The sequence below is a fragment of the Scyliorhinus torazame genome, chromosome 6 (assembly GCF_047496885.1).
Source record: "Scyliorhinus torazame isolate Kashiwa2021f chromosome 6, sScyTor2.1, whole genome shotgun sequence".
Taxonomy (NCBI): domain Eukaryota; kingdom Metazoa; phylum Chordata; class Chondrichthyes; order Carcharhiniformes; family Scyliorhinidae; genus Scyliorhinus; species Scyliorhinus torazame.
The window spans coordinates 114,300,686-114,316,607 of NC_092712.1; the positions used below are offsets into that span (position 1 = coordinate 114,300,686).

At 45.7% G+C, this 15,922-nt stretch overlaps 1 protein-coding gene across 1 annotated transcript in view; it reads left to right on the forward strand.

The window, feature by feature from the left end:
• The window catches only part of akap9 (A kinase (PRKA) anchor protein 9), a 395,737-nt gene that overhangs the window by 143,419 nt on the left and 236,396 nt on the right, over positions 1-15,922 (forward strand). Inside the window, 3 exon segments of the mRNA XM_072508693.1 lie at positions 3,172-3,282; positions 3,768-3,880; positions 5,362-5,579. Coding sequence (XP_072364794.1) covers positions 3,172-3,282; positions 3,768-3,880; positions 5,362-5,579 — 442 coding nt within the window.

Consider the following 15,922-nt stretch of genomic DNA (forward strand, 5'->3'; position numbering starts at 1 on the left):
ATCAGGCCCTGGGGACTTGTCTACCTTAATGTTTTTCAAGACCCCCAATACCTCCTCCTTTTTGATCTCACCATGACCCAAACTATCTACACCCCCTTCCCCAGACTCATCATCCACCAAATCCTTCTCTTTTCGTGAATTTCGTGACGCAGAGTATTCATTTAATTCCTTGCAGATTTCTTCTGACTCCACGCATAGATCCCCCTGTCCTTGAGTGGGCCAACCCTCTCCCTGGCTACCCTCTTGCTCTTTATATATGTATTAAAAGACTTGGGATTTTCCTTAATCCTGCCGGCCAATGACTTTTCGTGATCTCTTTTAGCCCTCTTGACTCCTTGCTTCCGTTTCTTTCTACTTTCCTTGTATTCCACACTTTCTTTGTGTGTTCCCAACCTCCTAGCCGTGACAAATGTTTCCTTTTGACTCTGCTCACAATGTCTCTCATTATCCAAAGTTCCCGAAACTAGCCATACTTCTTCATCCTTACAGGAATGGTCTGGCCCTCAATTCCTATTCACTTGAAAGCCTCCCACGGGCCAGATGTTGATTTGTCCTCAAACACTGCCCCCAATCTACATTCTTCAGTTCCTGCCTAATATTGTTGTAATAGGCCATCTCCCAATTTAGCACCTTCACCTGAGGACTATCTTTATCCATCAATACCTTAAAGCTTACTGAATTGTGGTCACTGTTACCGAACTGCTCCCCTACTGAAACACGACCTGGTCGGCCTCATTCCCCAATACCAGGTCCAGTATGGCCCCTTTCCTAGTTGGACTATCTAGTGGGTGGCATGGTAGCCACAATGGTTAGCACTATTGCGTCACAGCGCCAGGGTCCCAGATTCGATTCTGGCTTGGATCACTTTCTGTGCGTAGTCTGCGCGTTCTCCCCTTGTCTGCGTGGATTTCCTCCGAGTGCTCTGGTTTCCTTCCACAAGTCCAGAAAGACGTGCTGTTAGGTGAATTGGACATTATGAATTCTCCCTCAGTATACCCGAACAAGCGCCGGAGTGTGGCGACTAGGGAATTTTCACAGTAACTTCATTGCAGTGTTAATGTAAGATGATTACATACTGTTTCAAGAAGTCCTCCTGGATGCTTCTTACAAACTCTGTCCCATCCACACCCCTAGCACTAAGTGAGTCCCAGTCAGTATAGGGGAAGTTAAAATCACCCACCACTGCAACCCTGTGACTTTTACACCTTGCCAAAATCTGCCTACATATCTGTCCTCTATCTCCCGCTGGCTGTTGGGAGGCCAGTAAACCCCCAACATTGTGACTACATCCTTTCTATTCCTGAGCTCCACCCGTATTGCCTCCCTGTATGAGCCCTCCAAAGTGTCCTCCCGCAGTACAGCTGTGATATTCTCCTTAACTAGTAGTGCAACTCCCCCACTCCTTCTACAGCCCCCTCTATCCCACCCTGAAACATCTGTATCCTGGACCGTTAAGCTGCCAATCCTGTCCTTCCCTTAACCAAGTATCTGTAATGGCAACAACATCATAGTTCCAAGTACCAATCCAAGCTCTTAAGTTCATCTGCCTTACTTGTAACACTTCTCGCATTGAAACAAACGCACTTTGGTTTACCAGACCGTCTTTGATCAGCAACCACACTCTGCCTGCTCTTCCTCTGAGTCTTACTGGCCCTACTCTCTAGTTCTCCTTCAGTTAATTCACCTTTGCTTTGGTCCCCACCCCCCTGCCAAACTAGTTTGAATCCACCCATGTGACACTAGCAAACCTCTCGGCCAGAATATTTATGCGCCTCCAGTTTGCAACCTGTCCTCCTTGTACAGGTCCCAACTGCCCGGAAGAGATCCCAATGGTCCAGATATCTGAAACCCTCCCTCCTACACCAGTTGTTTAGCCACGTGTTGAGTTGTACTATCTTCTTCTTTTGAGCCTCACTGGCATGTGGCACAGGGAGTAATCCTGAGATTATAACCCTAGAAGTTCTGCTTTTTAACTTTCTACCTAACTCCCTAAACTGCTGCTGCAGGACCTTTTCACTCTTCCTACCTATGTCGTTAGTACCAACATGTACCACGACCTCTAGCTGTTCACCCTCTCCCTTCAGAATGCTTTCTGTCCATTCAGAAACATCCTGGACCCTGGCACCAGGGAGGCAACATGCCATCCTGGAGTCTCTTTCATGTCCACAGAAGCACCTATCTGTGCCCCTTACTATAGAGTCCCCTATAACTATTGCTCTAGTGCTCTTTGTCCCTCCCTGCTTAACAACAGAGCCAGCCATGGTGCCACTGCCCTGACTGCTGCTGCTGTTATCCCCTGATAGGCCCCTCAACAGGCCCCAAAACGGTATACTTTTTAGAGAGGGGGGCAACCACAGGGGATTCCTGCACTGACTGTCTGCCCCTTCTCGTGGTCACCCACCTATCTGCCTGCACCTTCGGTGTCACCACATCACTAAAACTCCTGTCTATGACGCTTTCCGCCAGCTTCATACTCCTAAATCCATCCAACTGCTGCTCCAACCTATCCATGCAGTCTGTGAGGAGCTACAATTGGGTGCACTTCCTGCACCCAAGACAGCAATTTCATAGAATCATGGAATGATTTCAGTACAAAGGAAAGCCATTCAACCTATTATGTCCATGCCAGCTCGCTGCAGAAGCAAATCAGCTAATCCCATGCCTCAGCTGTTTCCTTGCAGCCCTGTAAACTATTTTGCTTCAGGTACCTATCCAATCTCCTTTTGAAAACCCTGCTTTTCTCTGCCTCCACCATGTTCTCAAATGCATTCCAGATCTTGACATTCGCTGCATATAAGTTTTCCCCATGTTGCATTTGGTTCTTTTGTCAATCAATTGGTGTCCTCTGGTTCCCGACCTCACACCAATGGGAACAGTTTCTGTCTCTCCACTCTGTTGAGACCCCTCACAATTTTGAACGCTTCATAAAATCTCCTCTTGACAACCACACTTTCCCAAACTCAGCAAATGCTAAAATAGATCATCACTTTTAGATACATTTCTTTCCCTTTTGACCCTATTTCTGGTTTTGAATCCACAACATTTTACTGGATCAATATAATTCTACATTAGAATGTTACTTTTGTGTGTTGCATGTTATCTTATAAATTAACAATTTAATGTTTACAAATTTGATTTACAATTGGAAGGATTTTTTTTTTTAAATAACAGAATGATTCTGTTTGTAATGAGAAACTGTTATTGGAAGATGAAAGAATGTTTGCAACTGGAAAGGAAGGACTCGTTCAGGGAATCCACAACAGAAGTACACAGACAGAGACGGTAAATTGAGCTTGTACTTGTGTAGGATTGTTCCTGCAGTTTGGCGTAATTTTTAATTATTGCCTCTAATTAAATTTTACTTGTATTGATTTGTTAATAAACTATATCACATTTGTTGGACGGCTGCACTTATTGGTTCCAACAGCTATAGGTGTGGCATCATTTACAGCATTAATTGCTGAAGCCTTTTGTTGTCATAGCAACATCCAAGAGGGATTTACCTGTACGCTGTTTGTTTTGCCAGGCCAAATGTAATGCATAGATCTTAACTTTGCAATTCAAATTGAAAAGAAGTACTTAAGATCATGGTGTTTGCTATATGTATCAGCATACCTTGGAGCTGATAAATTAGACATGTAAAATTGCTTTCGTCCTGAGTTTTTAAAAGTAAATTAAGCTCTACATCCGGGGAAGAACATTTTAAAAGTAAAATGACAGGATTTTTATCATTTGTTAACTTGTTACCAATTCGCAACTTGGCACAGAGTGAATCAGAGGCCCAGCGCAAATCCCAAGAGTATTCTGGTGAGGCCAACAGCATACCATCAAATGAAGAAAAATCTGAAGAAGCAAATGAAGGTGACCTCACAGAACAAAGGTTAGAATGATGTACCAATTTTCTTTTCAAGTTTGAATATTTTAATAGCATGAATTAACTGAGCATTATTTGTATTTTTCTTTCCTGACTTGAATTTTAAGATTCATTGTGTAAGTCCTTGATTTAAAAAAAAAAAATGATTTTCTAAAAATGCACATTGATAAATCCATTAATTATAGGATCTTTGGAGGATGTTTTAAGTATATTTTCGAGTACAATTTGTTAATAATACATGATATGAAACTGAAGAGTAGTGGTTGCTTGAATTACCTAAGACAACTGCATTCTTTCTTCTTGGCCACCAAACCAGACTTCTCCCTCAAAGACCCCATTGCTTTAACTTCGATATTGCATATTAACAACCCTATCCTTCTTCAAAGTTTCTCCTCCGTTGTCTAATTTAGTGAGGCTATCCCACCTTGTTCCAATTGTTCCAATCTTGCCTGTCCAACTGTTGACAGAATCTGATGCAATAGCTTATTTTCTCACCCTGCATCTTTATCATGATACATGCTATCCTTGATCCATTTCTGTTTTTCACTTCCTTGCTGCTTAGAAAATCATTGAAAACTCAACATGATGTCATCCTGCTCTTCATCACCACTACTACTTCCAACTTGTTGCTATCTCTGTTACTAAACAGCTTATCTCGCATTCAGTCTTCCTCGAAATGCATATTGTCAAAATTAAAGCCATTGTCTTTGGATTCAGCTGCAAACACACTTCCATAGCCACTGATTTCATCTTTCAACCCGGCCAGTGTCTAAGATTGATCCAGACTTGGCAACCACAGTTTTCTATTTGACGCTGAACTTCCAAACCCATACAGTCTCCATCATGAAGACTCTCTACTTCACCTAACTACTATCACTACCCCAACCTCCGAGCTTCTGCTGTTAAGATCCTCATCCATGTCTTTGTAGCCTCTAGGCTCCATAATTCCAATTATCTCCTGGCTGGCAACCCATCCTCCACCCTCCATAAACTTGGACTTATCCCAAATTTTGCTGCTTGCATCCTAACTCTCAGTAAGTCCTGCCCACTTTTCAACTCTGTTCGCTATGTCGGCTCTCAGCCCAGTAACACATTGGGTTGAAAATTCTTATTGTTTTGTTCAAACTCTCCATGCAATGTTCTCCTTTATCTGTAACTTCCTCTAGCCTTACAACCCGATGAGAAATCTATGTTTCTGCAACGCTGGCCTTGTTCATGCTCCAGTTTCTTCATGGCTTATTTGACAAAGCTTTTTGTCACCTGTCTGAAGTTGGCTTGGTGTCAGATGTTGTCTTACATGCTCTGTTGAAGTACCTTGAAATTTTTTAACACGTTAAAGACATTGCACAAGTACAAGTTGTATTTAATTTCAGTTTAGAAACCAGGTAAAATATCACATAATATTTGACATTTCCATCTGATACAATTGTTAATTTTGTACCTTAAAATACTCCTGTACTAAATTTTTTAAACTTATATTGAAATAGTTTACAAAAGACCAATGAGAGACTCTTGAAAGTATTGTCAGAAGTGGTTAAGACGACAGCGGCTGCAGAAGAAACTATAAGTAAGCATGTTTCAGCCTTCCTGGAGAGATCAATCAAAGGACAGCCTCCTTTAAGAACACTTTTGTGGGATCAAGACACACAAGAGCCCATTGAGGCACTGCAACATTTTGAATTCCAGAGCCATAGAGCTGTAGAAGGTAGGTCTCTGGTGACATTGCTACTATAATTTACTATTATCATTAGATAAGAGTAACTTACAAATGGCTGACATTGTTTAAATGTGAGGCATAATTTAACATTGGAATAAGGAGAAAACTATGTTTTTTAACTTTCCTTGCATTATTGTCACTTTCTTATGTGTTGACCTAGACTATGGCTATTTAGAGACTTGAACTCAACTCAATCCTCTCCTCACTGGACAGACTGACACACCAGAAATCTGAACATAGGGCTTTTTAGCTCCGTATAATCCATTGTACGTTGGCCAACTTAGAAGAATTTAAGGAAAGACTTCCATAGTGAATGGGCTAGCATGGATAAAGGCTTTCTCTCTGAAGGTGGCAGAGAGAAGCGTTGAGCAAGGGAGTTGAAAAACAAGAGCTTCAGATAGACCTAGAGCTAAACCAGGAATAATGCCATGGTTGAATTTATAGATATGGATTTTGAATTAATTGTATTGGGCATTATGTAGCCAATTAGGTAAAAAGGGAGGCAATAATAATAATATTTTATTGTCACAAGTATGAAGTTACTATGAAAAGCCCCTAGTCGCCACATTCCGGCGCCTGTTCGGGTAAGCTGGTACAGGAATTGAACCCACGCTGCTGGCCTTGTTCCACATCACAAACTAGCTGTCTAGCCCACTGAGCTAAACCAAGTGGAACAGAATGCTGTACAGAACAGGAAGTTCATGATAAGTCTAAGTTCATATTTTATGACACTCCAGAGGCCATCAAGCATGATGTTGAAACAGTTGATCTTGAACGTGATATAAACATGAATGAATGTTTTGGTAAGGATGAAGAAAAATGAATGAACCAAAATTCTGAGAGCATTACCAGAGAATGAGTGCACACCATACCCCATTGAATAATAAATCTATCAGGTCCAGGTATGCAATTTTAGCAGCAGCTGTTGGTCGCTCTGAAATGTAAACCGAATAGCCATCAAACCCTGGAGGTGAATTTATACTCCTATACCTTGTCTCCAGCTGATGCTTCTCAATAGCTGCTTTTCCTAATTTGAATTCCTCCTCCGGTACGTGATGGACATCTGTCTTATTGCGATATTATAGCTTGTAACTACTGACCTTCAGTGCATCGTACTCCAAAGATCCGCTGGGGGACCCTCTGTCTGGAAGCCCCCCCCCTGTAAGGATTGTACAGCAGCTGTCCAAGATGTTTAAATCACTCAAATAAAGGCAAAATACTGGAAATCTGAAATAAAAACAGAAAATGCTGGATAAACTCAGCAGATCTGGCAGCATTCTGGAGAGAAACAAAGTTAGATGCTGTCAGAGATGCTGAGTTTATCCAGCATTTTCTGTTTTTCAATTCAGAGTATGCAATTATTTTTTTCCCAATTAAGGAGCAATTTATTGAGGCCAATCCACCTAACCTGCACATCTTTGGCTTGTCCATGCAGACCCGGGGAGAATGTGCAAACTCCACACAGACAAGGGGCCGGGATCGAACCCGGGTCCTCAGCGCTGTACGCAGCAGTACTTTTTTTAAAAAATGGTTTATTGAAATTTTTTTCCCAAACAACAATTTTTCCCCTCTTACAAAGCAAACGCAACAATAACAATACAGAAATTTTTAACAATACACAAGTAACAAAACCCCTTTATCTTTGACCTAAACTAAACTAACCTCCCCCCCCCCCCCCCCCCTTCCCCCTGGGTTGCTGCTGGTACGCAGCAGTACTAACCACTGTGCCCCGCGCATTTTCTGCGGACAACAATCTCAGATTAAAGGGACGATCCTTCAAAACAGATGAGGAGGAATTTCTTCAGCCAGAGGGTGATGAATCTGTGGAACTCTTCGCCGCAGAAGGCTGTGGAGGCCAAATCACTGAGTTTGGATTGGATTTGTTTATTGTCATGTGTACTGAGGTACAGTGAAAAGTAATGATCAAACAGATCATTAAGTGCATGAAAATAAAAGAAAATAAAAAGAAAATACATAATAGGGCAACACAAGGTACACAATGCAAATACATAGACATGGGCATCGGATGAAGTACTGTTGTATTAATCAGGTCAATCCATAAGAGGGTCGTTTTTTGAAGAGTGTCTTTAAGACAGAGATGGATAGGTTCTTGATCAATAAGGGGATCGGGGTTGTGGGGAGAAGGCAGGAGAATGGGGATGAGAAAAATATCAGCCATGTTTAAATGGCAGAGCAGACTCGATGGGACTAGTGGCCTAATTCTGCTCCTATGTCTTCTGGTCTTAAGTGCAAACGACTGTTGGGGCATTGTCCTGCAATTGGAACCATCCAAACAAACAAACAAAGAACAAAGAAATGTACAGCACAGGAACAGGCCCTTCGGCCCTCCAAGCCCGTGCCGACCATACTGCCCGACTAAACTACAATCTTCTACACTTCCTGGGTCCGTATCCTTCTATTCCCATCCTATTCATATATTTGTCAAGATGCCCCTTAAATGTCCCTATCGTCCCTGCCTCCACTACCTCCTCCGGTAGTGAGTTCCAGGCACCCACTACCCTCTGCGTAAAAAACTTGCCTCGTACATCTACTCTAAACTTTGCCCCTCTCACCTTAAACCTATGCCCCCTAGTAATTGACCCCTCTACCCTGGGGAAAAGCCTCTGACTATCCAGTAGGAAATAAATTGCAAACCTCTGAGTAATACTTCGCAGAAAAAGATAGAATTAACTCGATAGAAGATAGAATTGAGGGGAAGCACGGTAGCCTTGTGGATAGCACAATTGCTTCACAGCTCCAGGGTCCCAGGTTCGATTCCGGCTTGGGTCACTGTCTGTGCGGAGTCTGCACATCCTCCCCGTGTGTGCGTGGGTTTCCTCCGGGTGCTCCGGTTTCCTCCCACAGTCCAAAGATGTGCGGGTTAGGTGGATTGGCCATGATAAATTGCCCTTAGTGTCCAAAATTGCCCTTAGTGTTGGGTGGGGTTACTGGGTTATGGGGATAGGGTGGCGGTGTTGACCTTGGGTAGGGTGCTCTTTCCAAGAGCCGGTGCAGACTCGATGGGCCGAATGGCCTCCTTCTGCACTGTAAATTCTATGAAATCTATGAAACTCCTGAGTAACATTAGGTATTGACACTGTTGTTACGACACCCTGGGAGTGCAAGTTCAGTTCTAGCTCCACAGACCCCGGAGACCAAACATAAATGAATTAACCAATAATTTGTGTTTTCCTGAGATCTCTGACTGCTCCAGACACCAGATTTACATGAACATATAAAGGAAATAACGACCAACTCCCGCACCGTATAATAATAATCTTGTCACAAGTATGAAGTTACTGTGAAAAGCCCCTAGTCGCCACATTCCGGCGTCTGTTCGGGGACGCCGGTATGTGAATTGAACCCACACTGCTGGCCTTGTTCTGTACTCCAAACCAGCTGTCTAGACTGCTGAGCTAAACCAGCCCTTATCCTCCACCGCACCCCCCACCACACCCGTTGCAACCCCTGGCCCCTCCAGTTGCGACCCTCCCATTGCGACTCCCGTTGCGGCCCCCTTGGCCCCTCCCATTGCGGCCCCCTTGGCCCCTCCCATTGCGGCCCACATGGCTCCTCCCTTTGCAGCCCACCTGGCCCCTCCCGTGGCGGCGCCCCTGGCCCTTCCTGTGGCGGCGCCCCTGGCCCTTCCTGTGGCGGCGCCCCTGGCCCTTCCTGTAGCGGCGCCCCTGGCCCTTCCTGTAGCAGCGCCCCTGGCCCTTCCCATGGCGGCGCCCTGGCCCTTCCCGTGGCCCCTCTCCTGGCGGCGCCCCTGGCCCTTACCGTCGTGGCCCCTCCCATGGCCCCCCCCCCCAATTACGGTCCCCCTGGCCCTACCTGTTGTGCCTCCCCCCCCCGGCCCCGCCTGTTGTGCCCTTCCCTGGCCCCGCCTGTTGTGCCCCCCGGCCCCGTCTGTTGTGCCCGGCCCTGCCCATTGTGCTGGCATAGTTTTTTCAGATCACGTTCCGCACTATGCAGATATGATGCTTGAGGCAGGCTGGAGACAGAGACCAGAGTGGAGACTTGATTCGTGGTTACTCATGGATAATGGGTTGTGCGATAAGGTGCTATTGGCCATGAAGAATTACGTGAAATTTAATCATAATAAGGAAGTCTCTGTGGCTACATTTTGGGAGGTATCGAAAGCAGTGATTCGGGGGATGATTTATTTTAAGGCCCATAGAGATAAGGAGAGGTAGAGGTTACTGGAGGGTATTGTGGAGGTTGACCATAGGTTTTCAGCGGACCCAAACAGGGAGCTTCTGAAGGAGCAGAATGACCTCCCCCCTCCCCTGCGCGCCCCAGTACCGGGCCGCTGCAGGTGATAGTGTCACTGGATGCGGAGAAGGCCTTTGACTGAGTTGAGTGGAGGTATTTATTTGAAGCCTTGCAGAAGTTTGGGTTTGGTCGACATTTTGGCATTGGTACGCTTACTCTATACATCCCCACACGGCGAGTGTGCGAAAGAATGGGATGGATTCAAAGGAGTTTAGGCTGCATCGGGGAATGAGGCAGGGGTGCCCTTATTAGCCACTATTGTTTGCATTCCGGTCATCGGGGGATTGTGGGGGGTGGGGGAGGAGCATAGGGTGTCGTTGTAAATCGATGACTTACTTCTCTATGTGATGGACCTATTGGAGAGTATGGGAAGAATTATGTACTTGTAGGAGAAATTTGGGGCTTTCTCTGGGTACAAATTGAATGTGGGAAAGAGAGGTCTTCCCAGTGAATGACTTGGGGACGAGTATGAGTCTTAGAGCTTTACCATTTGGGGTTGCTAAGGTTAGGTTCCGGTATATGGGGATTCAGGTTGTGCATGATTGGGTAATTATGCACAGGTGGAACTTAATGGGACTGGTGGAGGGGGTTAAGGGGGAGGAAATGGGACACCTTGGAGTCATTGGCAGGGAGCGTGCAGGCCATTAAGATGAACATGTTGCCTAGGTTCTGGTTTATCTTCAGTCTCTCCCAATCTTTCTCCCTAAGGCCTTTTTTCAAACGGTAGATAGATTGGTGTCCGTGTTTGTGTGGGCAGGCAAAACACCAAGAGTCAGCAGAGCCCTTTTGCAGAGGAAGAGGAGAGTGGGGTGGTTAGCGCTTTCAAATCTGCTGCACTGCTACTGGGAAGCTAATGTGGAGACGGTGAGACAATGATGGGCGCAGGGGGTGGTCGGAATGGGTGCAGGTGGAGGAGGACATTAGGGAGTCGCGTTTAAGGGCTAAGGTAACGACCGCGCTTCCATTTGCCCCAGGGAAATAATTAATAGTCTGGCGGTGGTGTCATCAATAAAGATTTGGAATCGGGTACGGAAACTAAGTTGGGTTGGGAGTCGGTACTGACCCCATTTAGCAGGACTCATACACTGTGTCCACCCGCCCAAGCACAGATCTGTGAGTGTGAGTGTGAGTGTATATATTCTGGGGGTCAGAGAAACTGGAGGGCTTTTGGGAAGCAGTGTTCAAGGCTCTGTTGGAGGTGGGGGGTCCGAAATAGCACCGTGCCTCTCAGAGCTGCTGGGACTGCAGCATGGGAAGGAGACCGATGTGGTGGCCTTTGCCTCTCTGATTGCCCAGTGAAGGATTTTTCTGAACTGGCGCTCGGCAACACCACAGAAGGTGGGTGGGGAACCTGCATGAATATTTGAGCCTGGAGAAGGTTAGAGTTAGCGGTGGCACCCGTTCCTATCCATTTTCAAAGATCTGTTAGTCGCCGGGGGGGCGGGGGGGGGGCCTTTAAGGGGAAAAATGTTACAAACTATGTGTAATGATTGTGTTTGTAGGTGGTTTTTCCAACCCAATCCTGTTTAAGTTTGGGATAAAATACATATTTTTTCAAATGAATATGTTTTGGGAAGTTTACATGTACAGAGAAATGTAGGTAGGATAAGAGGGCAGTGAACTCAGACTTATCAATTCTGTGTTTGCTGATCTACGCTAGCTCAGGTTAAATAATGTCCCGATTTTCATGCTTGTTTTCAAATCCTTCCATGCCCTGGATCCTCCCTTTCTCGGCATTGTCTTCCAACTGCAATCCTCCCAAAATATCTGCGCTCCCCTAATGTCCTGGTGAGCATCCCTGAATTGAATTGTTCCACTGTCAGTGGCTCTGACCTTTGCTCTCTAAACCCCAAATTCTGAAATCCCTCCCTGAGCCCCTCCATCCTCTCTCTTTCCTTTTCATTCCTTAAATCTGACCCTTTGACCAAATTTGGTCATCTACCATATATCTCCTTATGTGGCTTGGAGTCATATTTTGCTTTATAATTTCTATGTTAAGTGTCTTAGGATGTTGTTTTACACGAAAAGGGCAAGTAAGTCTAAGTTGGTATATTGAAATTCTGGATTGTTGACGAAACATTCTTCAGAAACCATCAGAGTATCAGATGACACATTCCTTCTTCCTCTCCTCCTCACAATTAGCTTGTAATAATCAGTCTTCAGGCTCTTCCATTCATGAATGTAATCCATTTGATGGATAATAATTTATTACTAGTCACTGGTACAAGATTGAGCTTGTTTTTATTCCAAAACTAGTTCAGTCGTGTAGTTAGTAATTATTTGTAAATGCATGTACTTTTGTAAAATTAAAGTTTAGAAGTATTATGATTAACAACATAGTAGTTGGTCATTTAGTTTCTCAAGTTTGTCCTCCTTTCAGTTTGGCCATTGCTGATATGTCCTTTAATGCTATCTACCAGGCTTTTCTTCATATCTCTTGTCTAACAAAAATCTATCAAATTCAGTCTTAAAAATTTTGATTGACTCAATCCATCCATACCCTCTTTAGGAGGAGCAATTTTCCTCAACTCTGTGTGGAAACATTGTTTCCTAATTTTACTTCTGAATTAATCAGCACCAATTTTAGGATTATGTTCCTTGTATCCACCTGATTAAATCCCTTTATTTTAAGCATCTTGATTAGATCGTCTCTCGGGACTTCGGTGGCGGTATGTGAGAGGGAGGTTGCACATTTGGTAGCTCCAACGAGGATCTGCATTTTTTAAGACCTTTTTACCTGTTTATTAGGGAGATTTTGTCTGGTAAACATTCTGGTTCGGTACTACAGGATTCCCGCACTGAATTCATGACAAAAAGGAAAGGGAAAGTGTGGCCATCTAAAATGGCTGCCCGCAAAGAATGATGGGAATTGTGGCCAGGTTTGGGACACAGACAAGCTGCAGCTTGTATCTTTGCAAACGGCAGCCCAGAAGTATGCAGGAATTCACACCTGCAAATGGGTCACTCAAGGCGATTAAAGTAACAATGGGACCATCAGGTCCATCGCATCATCTTCCAGACTAGGCGGCACCGAGCTCCTGCTCGGAGCCCTCCCAGGATTGGCCACTGAGTGCCCAACCCAAAAGTGATGCAGCAGCCCCTGATTGGATGTGACCAATCAGAGGGTGGAGCCCTGAGGAATTGATTGTCAGTGACCCAGAAACTGCCCTCAAAAGGGGCAGGGAAAACTCAAGCCAGTTAAAAGACAATGCAGCCATGATTTCTGTCTCTTTTGGGTCTGGCCTGTGCCCACACCAATCGCAGCATAACGATCAGCCAAGTTCAAGACCCACGTTCGCTATCTGAGAGAGACGAGACGAACCTGACGATTTCCAGCTGACACACGTGGGGACTCAGATAAAGGTCTTATCTACCTGCACAGAGCCAGTCATCCAGAAGTTAAGTAAAGGTCATCTTCGTTGATAGGTGTAGTTTAATGCGTAGCCTCGTGTATCATTGCACAGAGAGATAAGTCTTGCGTTTAATAATAAACTGTCTTTTGAACTAACATACTAGCTGTGTGGTCATTTGGTCAGTACAAGAAACATACTCGCTGCTTGTGGTTTGTAAATAAAGATGGCAGCAAAAGGAGCCAAGAAATCCGAAATGGACAGTTCTTTGGTTGACTCAAGGGGCCTCATATAACTCCTGTGGAAAAAATGGAGACAGCAGAGATGCAGGTATCAGCAGCCCAGATTACAGTGGACATGCTGGCGAAGGGGTTTACTATGCATTTTGAAAGGCAATGGAAGTCGTTCTCTAAGAGATTGTGTAAGTTGATTGAGGAGACACTGGGCCCTGTCTGGGTGAAGCTTGATAAAACCGTTGAGGCAGTGAAGAAACATGGTGAGGTGCTGAAGGGAGGAGGAGGAGGCGCCGACGAGGCATAATGAGCAGCTTGCATCAATAGAAGTTGAGGTGGCATTGGTGGCCAATGAGCATTAAAGGTTGAAGGCAAACGTCAAAACCTGGAAAATAAGTCTCAGATTCATGGGATTGCCAGATGGGATGGAGGGCCCGAATCCCGGCTCATGTCAAGCACAGATGTTTTGGAAGATGGCTGGTGACGGTGCCCCTCCCCCCCTGATGTTGGACAGGGCCCACCTGATGCTTCAGGAGAAGCCTCGACCAAACGATTGAGCCACCTCGTGTGATTATTGTTCGATTTCACAGTTTTGGGATAAGGAGAAGATCCTGAAGTGGGCCAAGGAGCACCGCGATACGAAGTGGGCAGGAAGCCTCCTAAGGATCTATCTAGACATGGGGCAGAGTTGGGGAGGAAGTGGGAGGCATTTAAGAAGGTGAATGCCACCCTCCACTAGATGGGAGGTTGTTTTGGGGTGGTGTAGCCAGCAAGGTTGCGGGTCACATATGAGGCCAATGACTCTTACTTCGAGTTGCCGGAGGAGGCGGAAGACTTTGTTAATCAGCGTGAACTTGGGTCTAACTGAATGGAATGTGATGTATAGGGTTTTCTTTCTGATTTCTTTGTAGTTGTTGCTGTCTTGGGGGGGGGGGGGTTCTTGGGGGCTATGAGGACTAGTTTAACTTTGGTTGGGGCAAGGTTGACGTCTTTTTCTTTGGCCTGGTTGGAGGGGAGGGCGGGGGGGGGGGGTGGTGCTGCCTTGCTAGATGTTTATAATGCTGGCGAACGGGAGTGAGGTGGGGGAAGGAGCTGCAGGCATTAAACCGGTTTGGCCAGGTTTGGTGTACTTAGTGTTTGGATTAAGGAGGGGGCTGGTGCCGTGGGTTTGGTTCCAGTTTGTGGATTTGGGTGGGATATGGGGGAGGGGGGTTAGTTGGCTAATGGTTGATCTAGGATTTTCTTTAGAGTTGGTGGCCATCTTGGAAGGACCTTTGACTGGTACCTCTTGAAGATTTATTTAGTTCTCCCTGATGCTGGAAATGGCTGATTCCGGAAGGAGGGTAGGGTGGGAGACCCCCAATTTGGTTGGTCACCTGGAACGTAAGGGGATTGGGTGGCCCAGTGAAAAGTTCGAGAGTTTTTTCTCACCTAAAGAACTTAAATGCTGATGTGTTTTTGCAGAAGACCTATTTGAGGGTGAGGGATCAGACTGCGAGGGGGATGATTGGGGCATGTATTTCACTTGGGTTTCGATGGCAGGTGCCCTTGTCGACTACCAGGTTTGGCAGCACGAACACAGTGGTTAGCATTGTTACTTCACAGCACCAGGGTCCCAGGAATGATTCCAGGCTTGGGTCACTGTCTGTGCGGAGTCTGCACATTCTCCCCATGTCTGTGTGGATTTCCTCCGGGTGCTCCCGTTTCCTTACACAAGTCCCAAAAGACGTGTTGTTAGGTCATTTGGATATTCTGAATTCTCCTTCTGTCAAAAACAGGTGCCGGAATGCGGTGACGAGGGGCTTTTCACAGTAACTTAAATGCAGTGTTAATGTAAGCCTACTTGTGGCAATCAAGATTATTATTATTGTTGTGGATCCTTTTTTAAAAAATGTACTTTGTTACAGACATGTATGAAAACAGGGTATAGCAAATAAACACCCCGGGAAACATACTTCCCAACAATCAACTAGACAGTCTACAGATTTTTCTCCTTTTTCACCCCCACCCCCTGCGGCGAACAGCTCCTCAAGCACGGTCACAAACATCCCCCACCTTTTCTCAAACTCCCATGCTGAGCCCCTTAACTCGTACTTTATCTTCTCTAACTGCAGGAAGTCGTACAGTAACCCAACAGGCCGCTACCCCCGGAGGCGATGCCGACCGCCACTCCAGCAAAATTCGCTACCATGCAATCAGAGAGGCGAAGGCCACGACATTGGCCTCTCTTCTCTCCATGAGCACCGTCTTCCCTGAAACCCCAAATATCGCCACCAAAGGTCCGGGGCCACCTCATCCTCCTCTACCCTGGCTAAGACCGCAAACACTCCCGCCCAGAATCTTCCCAATTTTTCGCAACCCCAAAACATGTGCGCGTGATTCGCTGGCCCCCGCCCACACCTTGCACACTCATCTACTACCCCCTGGAAGAACCCACTCATTCTCGCCCGAGTCATATTCACCCTGTGCACCA